Source organism: Cicer arietinum, chromosome 7 (genome assembly GCF_000331145.2).
Source record: "Cicer arietinum cultivar CDC Frontier isolate Library 1 chromosome 7, Cicar.CDCFrontier_v2.0, whole genome shotgun sequence".
Classification (NCBI taxonomy): domain Eukaryota; kingdom Viridiplantae; phylum Streptophyta; class Magnoliopsida; order Fabales; family Fabaceae; genus Cicer; species Cicer arietinum.
In genome coordinates this window covers 19,368,541-19,377,582 of record NC_021166.2, presented here as the reverse complement: position 1 = coordinate 19,377,582, position 9,042 = coordinate 19,368,541, and the positions used below count along the sequence as shown (strand labels likewise).

At 31.0% G+C, this 9,042-nt stretch overlaps 1 protein-coding gene across 1 annotated transcript; it reads right to left on the bottom strand.

Moving 5' to 3' along the window:
- Positions 1–1,150: 1,150 nt before the first annotated feature.
- On the bottom strand, positions 1,151–4,121 carry LOC101508086 (protein trichome birefringence-like 2). Its single transcript, XM_004509514.4, has 5 exons — positions 3,051–4,121; positions 2,541–2,733; positions 2,257–2,447; positions 2,009–2,167; positions 1,151–1,800 (listed from the first exon to the last, which is right to left on the bottom strand). Exons 1-5 carry the CDS (start codon positions 3,932–3,934, stop codon positions 1,458–1,460), a joined length of 1,770 nt encoding a protein of 589 aa, XP_004509571.1. The 5' UTR covers positions 3,935–4,121; the 3' UTR covers positions 1,151–1,457.
- Positions 4,122–9,042: the final 4,921 nt, after the last annotated feature.

Here is a 9,042-nt window from a genome sequence, read left to right as displayed (position 1 = left end):
AACCTGAATTTTTGTAGCTAGCTAAGGATGAAACTTTTTTGGCAAAAATCAATCCATGGTTCTTAAAAGAAATATATGGAGAAAGTGTGTGAAAGGGTCATCATAACGACCCTTCATAATCTACACCTTCAACAGTTTGCTTAAGCTTAGCCATTGGCTTTCTCTGATCATTGATCACAAGGAATATGGAGAATCAAAAGCTATCTTGTAAAGAGGTATTAGTACTCCATAGGAAGAGAAGCTTTGGCTATAGCTTGGTAAACCGGCAAGTCACAAAAAGGCGACGGACTCCGTTAGGCGTCCTTATGGCTATACATATGCATATATGTATGATAATATATGTATGATTTTGTTGTACTCTATCCCCGAAATGAAATATACAAAAAAAGAAACTGAAAAGTTGATGTATCTGATCTTGATCTAAAACTAAATACATCAGCTTTTTAATTACTATTTTTGTTTATGTTTCATTTCAAAAAGAGTAATTTTATTGGGATAATTTGTTTTCAGGACAATGGTTTTTGTCACGGCACAACATCCATGTTCTCGCAATATTTCCAACAAGTTTATCTTCAAGTAGAATATATATTGTATGTAGGTAATCTATTATGATCATTCATGTCCCTTTACTTGTTGCTATATATATGTAAGTGTTTTTTCCCATGTGTTTGTTTTGTGTTTTGTTGTTGTCTAATAACTTTTAAGCAATAAAAGAAATAGAATAATGTTTTTGTTCCTTAAAAGTTTAGGATTCTATCTATTCTGCACAAGTTGATTATGAAAGCTTTATAGACAGACCTCTTTGAAAAGATTTGCAAGGGTCAATAAATAACCAAGATATTTGTTCAAGTAACTAAATGGAAAAATAGTTTATCTTCTCCATAGAAACAATCATTCACATATGCTAAATCTTTAATAAAATTGGTGATTCTGTCTGAACTTGTGTGGAGTGTGACTCTCCTAATCTCTTAGTGATGTACAAGTTAAAAAAATGTAACTATTTAATCTAGAGGGTTGAAACACCTTAATGGAAGCATAAAAAAATCACCCTTTTACTCAAATATTGAACTTTCATTTTCTGCAAATGATGTATGACAGAGATTAAAATCAATTTTTTTGTACCAGTAAAAGTAAAATGGTAAATCTCTAATTACTACATGAATAGAATCTGTATACAAAATCTTGTCACTTTTTTCTTTTGTTTCGGTTACAGTGACTACATTTGACATTTCCTATTTCAAAGAAAATGACTCAAACAAAATCAACTCTCACACCACACCTGTATAAATATAAATATTACAATACAATCACATGGATCATTGGGAAAATTTGTCATTCTAATCAAACTATATAATAACTTAAGAACTTGTTCATAATGGATATTCCAATAGGAAACATATATAGAAATTGCATGAAGAATCAGACACTGGTTGTGGAATGATTATAAGGAATTTAGCTCAAATTTTCCAAGTTCCCTTTCCATATTTTAAGAGAGAAACATACAGCAATTCATTCCAAGTATCAGGTACTCCAGGCAAACACCAATGGCTGCAATCTTCGTATAGCGAAGCAGCGTTCTGCTTCATCGATGTCTTATAATCTTTTCTGTATACCGAAGGATGTCCATCTTTTCTGTAATCTGTAAGTCTACTTATGTTCATATATATCACTGTGGTTTTCATATTTTGGATGACATGCTCTACAGCCCGCATTTTCGAAGGATACTTTTGTAAGTAAGTTTCATTGTATATTGGTTCAGTTTCTTTGTGGCATTGTCCTCCTGAATTCCATTGTCCACCCCTGCAAAGCATTATAATGTTGGAGTTACCACCTTGGACATTTCACAATTATAGAGAAGATTTTTCATGTTATAACTAATAGCAGGTTTAGAACAAAATTTGAAGACAATGTAATAAACCAATAGCAATGGTAAAAGGAAAAAGGTTTTATAATATTCAAGTCCATATGCAATTGTATTGTGGAAGGTATGCAAGAGAAAGAAAAGTACCAGAAATGAGTAACTGAGTATCCTCTGAAGAAAATCTGTGTTTGATTGGAATTTATTTTATGGTCAACCCATTTAGCCCAAGTGGTCAAAGCCCTCATATATGCATCCAAAGCCTTGAGTCTTGGATATACATGCTTCCCTTCTTGATAATAATCTTCTCTGTAATAATATCACATCACAACATTTTAGAATAGCAAATCCTATAGTTTCATTCTTTTGAAGGCAATAAAGAGTTAAACTGAACTCACCCTTTTGAAGTTTTATCATGTGTCCACCAATGGCCTGTATTGAAGACTATAATATTAGCATCCTGATACCTTGTAGTTGTGTGGTCCATCAAATCCAATCTTAATGTCTCAAATGAACCATTTTTGCCTTTGAAACTTGATTCTCTAACAAGGAATGGTGAAGCAACAAAATCCACTGAACAATTGTAATCCTGAAAGAATAAAAAACAAAGAAATTCTATTAAGATACCATTACTCAAGATTCTCAGTTGACAAAAATATTATAGATAAACAAGAAAACTTGCCTCAAATCTAAAAGCATAGACACCTTTCTTTTTAAATTCCCTTTTCCCCGAAATCTCAAAAACTTGTTTCTTGTTTGCAACGCTTTGACGAAGGATACAAACTAGGGACTCCCACATGTTTCTGTTCAATGAATCTCCAACAAAAACCAGCCTCTGTCCCCGTAACCTCTCCAGAAAATCAGTTGCATTCAAACTGATAGATATGTCATAACATCAATATAATTGAATATATTTCACAGCTGAATTAACTAAATTTGCAATACCAATGCAACAATATTGGAATATCATAACATTTGTCAAACCATTTTCATTCAATACATGAAAAGTTGAATAATAAAACTAAAACCCTCTTGCACATTCTTTTTCTTGTTTCACATAATGTTCAAAAGAAGAAGTCTTTCATCTTTCTTAATTGCAAATCTAATAACATAATAACTAATACACTTAACATTTCTTGATCCAAAAAAATACTTAAATAATAACAATGAAAAACATTAATCATAATCATACCTTGGAATGTGACATTTATTTGGCTTCCACTTCCATTTTACATATTCAAGATCAAGCCTTCCATTAAGGTGACAATTAAAATCTCTATCAATGAAGGGACAAGAACCTAAAGGATAATATGGCTTTGAATAATCTCTCACCCACTTTCCATCAAAGATATCACAATCTTCATAAAAACCAACCTTCATTTTCTCCATTTTGTTATCACTATGAGTAACTATAGTTTCATTCTTATTCCAAACCAAACCCCCTTCATTCAATTCCTCAACAATAACACTACTATTTCCATTGTATGAAACATCATTGGTCACATTTTTAATCACATTCCTCACATTAGTAATAAAACTAGAATGATTCTTCATGCCATCATGTTTTCTTTTGACAACAACACTTTGTTCTTCAATTATCTTAAGGAAATTCTCAGAAACATTGTTCTTCTGAGAGAAACAAGAACGATTAGTAGTAGTAGTAGTAGTATTAAAAGAAAATAAAGGGTAAGAAAGAAAAGAAGAATTTGTGTGAGAAGTGTTGAATATTGGAAGAAAGATTGAATCTTTAGGAACTTTGAGGGAATTAGTTAGAAAGAAAAGAGAACACAAAAGCAAAGAAGCTCCAAAAAATAAACTGAAAGCAGAAAAAAGTTTCCTTATGTAGTGTGATGAGAGAAATGGTTCTAAGAAGGAGAATCTATTTGAATCCATAGTTGAAAAGTGCATGCATTGTATAGTATGAGAAGTCTTGATTAGGATGAGAATGTAAAATATTGTTGTTATATATAAAGAAGGTAATTGAGGGGTGAAAAGGAAGATAGGTGGAGTGAAACGTGGCGAAGCAGAGAAAAAATGAAGCTTTATGTCAGTGATGGAGCTGCAAACGGCGAGCATGCGGTGGTGTTGTTAGCACCGCGAGTGTTACCAAATGAAGAAAGACACGTGTAAGTTGTAAGACATGTTATGTTATGCAGTGTACTTTGATGTTGATGATTTCAGAACAAAGGAAGGAGCAAGCTGTTCTTGCGTGGGACCATGTAAGACTACTTCCGCTAGGTTCGTGTCTCCGGTGGCTTTTGCCTTCTCCTCTCTCTTTAATTCAATCATCTTTTAGATTCATATTTAGTATATTATAAATAAAATATTTAACTTTTTTAAATTTATATTTAATTTATTTTTTATAAAATATCTAAATTATTTTTAGGGAGATATTTGTAATATTCTAAATAACTATACAGAAAATTATTTTAAATTTTTAAAAGATATGTGTGAGTTGACTTAAGAGTGGAAATAAAAATTGTTAACAAATGATATTTAAGGGACTATTATTTAAAGAAAATTTATATAGAGATTAAACATAAAATATAATATTTATAAGGATCGAAAAATTATTTAAATATAAATTTAAAGATCATATTTACTATTATTAATATATGAATAATGTTAAGTTGAACGTCTTGTGCAAGATTCGAACCTAACTCAACTTACAAATGTCAATATTGTAAGGTTAAACGTCTTGCATATGTCTTGGGTTCAAACCCAAGACCTCACAAGGTTGGACGTCTTATCTCTGTCATGAGTTCGAACTTGAAATCTCGCAGTTGTATGAATTAGTTATAGTAGAATTTATCATTTATTTTAAGATAAAAATAAAATAAGAAAATTATAGTTAGATAATAATAAAATATTAAAATTATGTTTTCTATAGAGAATATTGAAGTTATAATATATATATATATATATATATATATATATATATATATATATATATATATAATATTAAATAAAATGAATAAAATATATATTTAAAAAAGATAATAATTTTACTAATGAGACAAATTCGAGTGGAGATGTGGACTGAAAACCAACACCTTTAATTCACCTATGTCCCTAAGTTTTAACTTCAACACCTACACCAAATTAAAACGTGTTTTTTCTTAAAGCCATTCTTTTTCATTGCACTTCAAAGACTCCAACAACCACTAAGATTCTACCTTAGATCATTGGTGCCATATCTGGGAACATTTTTTTCCAATATCATCTTCATGAAAACTAATTGGAAACTAATTCAAGTTATTATACTTCCTATTTGAACGAGGAAGAACTTACTGGAGTGTCTACTTCAATATGTGTGCCTCTATTGGTAAAGGAAGCTTTTGTTGTGGTAAAACCGATTCAAGATGGCAACTTGGTGGATAAGTTTACTTTTGTTGCAGGTGAAAAAAGTCAAAGCTTTGATGGATGCGTTCGCGAATCAACACATGCAAAGATCGTTCCTCCAACTCATGTGTCAATTAGTACTTAATAGCTCTTATTCAAAACTTTTGCACAAGTTATCAATTGAATAAGTTACCAAAACCTTTTATTGAATGGGTTGACACTCACTATCAAATTTCCAGAATATGAATATCAATTAGGTTTGACAAGTTTCAAATATAACCTTCATGGTAGAGTTACCGTGTCTAAGGGTGATACACCGATTACATTGTCAATTTTACGTGAAAAACTTTTAAAATTATGGAAACTGATTGGTTCATGGCAAGGTATTCCCCTCAGGAAATAATTTTATGAGTTCTTGTGTGCTTCTATCGAGGATTTTAAAAGTATTCGAACAGTTGGAACATGGAATTTGAAACCTGGTATTCTTCGAGTTTTCTCTTAGACAAAAGATTTCAATCTAGATTTAGTAAGAAACACAAAGGCTCAATGTTGAATTCGTATCTACAATATGCCTCAAGAATATTGGAGGCCAAATATCATTTTCACAATCCCTTCAGGTATTGGTACCACATTATAAGCAACCAATTTAAAAGTGTTCGGGAATGTGAAGGGTATAGATTTTTTGTTCTCATTGATTGTGAAAAATTACCATTGTTTTGTGAATCCTATAAAGTTGAAGAATAGCTCAATCTATGGAAAACGTTGCAGCATAAAATAATTTGGTTAAAATATATGTCCTTAAAAACATTGTTGTTCCAGACAAGGTCGCAATTGCAATTACAAAAAAAGAAAGTCACAGTGTTAGTGACCACATTGAAGTAGCAATGTCGATTTACAAGAAAAGGGAGGTTTGAATTGTAAATTTTCCTATTTAAAATTTTATGTTAAAGACTTAAGAAAATAACTCAAGATTGATCTTGGTTGTGAAAAACAGATAACGTTCTTGGTTTCTGACCAGAAAACGGACAACGTTCTTGGTTAGTTAAATCGACAATTTAACTTATCTATTTAACTTGATAACCAAACATGATGAAAGTAAATAGATAAGGGAAGAGATATCACATTGAGATATATTTTGGTTCACCCAATCCGGGTTACGTCCAGTCCTCACAATCGTGAGATTTTTCACTAAGTGTTCAAAACAGAGAACGTTCTTGGTTTTTACACCACCAATCCAGATCAACCTTGATTTGTTACAATCTTCACATTTCAACCTAGAAAGGATTTTTGCAATCACCTTTCAGCCTTAAAAGAATTTTTACAAACACACTCAATCTAACATAAAAGATAGACTTGAGTTACAAATGATGTGTATGATAAAAGTATTTGGGATCTTGAAACTTCTCAACACTTGTTTGAGATAAATGAAAGAAAAACTCAGTATATAATGATCCAAAGATATAGTGAAGAGAGCTGGAGTTTGCTTGAAGAGTTTTTTGACTTGTTACTTGAACAAGTGTTGGTAGATTTGTAAATTGAACTCTTGCCTTCATCTTCCAATTGATCTTCAATTTATAGATGTTAAAAGACTTTGAATATTCAGTTTAAAATGAATATATCTGTTGGACACACTTCCCAAGTGTCAGATATATTTTAAAGCAATCAAACATGTATTTATTTGCTGTTCAGAACGTTCTTGACAAAACGGAGAACATTCTTGCTTTTGGGTCTCATGGAAAATGTGAATAAGTGAGTGAATGAGTTGTCACATGTCAGTTGGCACTATTTTGAGTCAGGTTTATGCAAAACTTTCAACATAATATTGTAAGTACAATGTACTTGTGTCCTTGCTCACAACTCATCAATTTGGAGATCAATCTTGAGGTTGTTTTCCACCTTTGGTTATTGATCTTGAGTTCTTGGTTTCACCAATGGTATGAGCAGTCTTGATACTGTTTAATATGTGGTTTATATTGTGTAAAATTATATATTTTAATTCTATCTTTAAAAGAGAATTAAAATCATAATGTTCTTTTGTAAAAAAACAAGAACATTCTTCGTTTCTTGTTTTGTTTGAGTGTTGAACTTTGACAGATGTTATGTGTCAGTTTTTTGTCTCAGAAACATGATGTGCTTTATGCAAAAAGGTGAGCAGTAGTGTCCTTGTTGTCATGGTTATCCTTTTTCATAGCTCATCAATTTGAAGATTGATCTTGATGTTTTGTTTTGCCTTTGTTGATCATCTTTGATCGAATCTATCCAAAACAATCTTGTGTAGATTATTAACTTCCTCTGTGATGAATATTGATGTTTTGTAGTGTAGATAGATGTACTTTTGTAGCGCAGATCAATCTTAAATTACAGCAGATTTTGCTCTTCCAAAGCTGTGAAAACGAAGAACGTTCTTCGTTTTTGTTTTGAGTGATTGCTAGATTTTGACAATTGTGACAGTTGTTGCAAGCCAAGCTTTTCTGTTCTGTATGTGTGTCAAGGATGCAGGGACTTTATCATTTCTATCCAGTTTGTACTTGCTTACTTTAACCATCAACTTTGAGGATTAGTCTTGCTTTTTATTCTTGATGCATTACTTTGCTTTTTGTTGATCTTATGGAAAAAATCTATCCAAAATGATCTTGAGTATATAATTATGCTCCTATATAATGAATACTGGTGATTTGCAATGTAGATTGATGTATTTTCGTAGCCCAAATCAATCTTGAATTAAAAGAAGACTTTGTTCTTTGTATACCAGAATGCTCTTATATCAATGCTGTCAAAACTAGAACATTCTTCGTTTTTCAGACTGCTATCATGAATGATATTCGTTCTTGACAGTCAAGCTGGAGATTGTTCATATATGTTTGGTCTTGCTAATTCGTGATCTTCTCTCTTTGTGATTCGAGTAGTTTCTTTGAATCTGATTATATCAGTTTGTTCCTTGCCAAGTGTTGATGATATTGATGTAAAATTTAGAGGCTAAAACTTCTTTTAACTAGTGGAGATTGATTGATCTTAGAGCTGTGATGATCATTCTTGAAACTGGAGAATATTCTCTGATTTCCATGTTAAGAATATTCTCTTTTCTTGTCTGTTTAGTTTCTTGCCTTTTTATGCTGATTTCTTTGCTTTGTTTAAATCATATATTTAAGTTAATACTCTCAAAAGCACAAGTTAAATTAACATAACATTTAGAATCATAATTAACATTCTTAATTAACTTTTTGTTTGTTTTCATCAAAACATTAAATTGAGATTTTGTCTCAACACACATCCCCAATGTTGAATTAGAAGCTAACATAGTTACTCATGAATTTTCTCCGTCTGATCAACAAAGATTTAAGAAGAATTGAGATGACACGTTTAATTTGGATTAAGTTGACAAAGTGGTAGTTGATTCACTCCCTTTGAGAGAAAATGATGTCGATTTATGTAGAAAAAAAATGTAATCCATGAGATTTTTTTTTATCTAGTTTATCTAATTTAGATAGCACATAACAAAAAAAAAATATATTCATTATCAAGATTTGTGTATTATAGGTTATTGGAGTGATGTAGTGTTAGAGGATAACGTTGTCCAAATTCATCAAATTAAGTTGGATTTAGAAGCAAATTTACATTCAAGATATTTGGTGGATATATATCCAATTGTTATTATCACTAATGATAGATAATATTCATCCCATGATTGCCAAAAGATTTGAAGGTTTTGTAGAATTTTTAACCATAGAGATATTAATGATTTGCAGAATTGTTCACTGCTTTCGAAGAACCTTTTATAGAGAATCGTTCTATTGCTAGCGATAAATCTCTTACGGATGTAATTTCTAAGAAAAAGAAAAAGA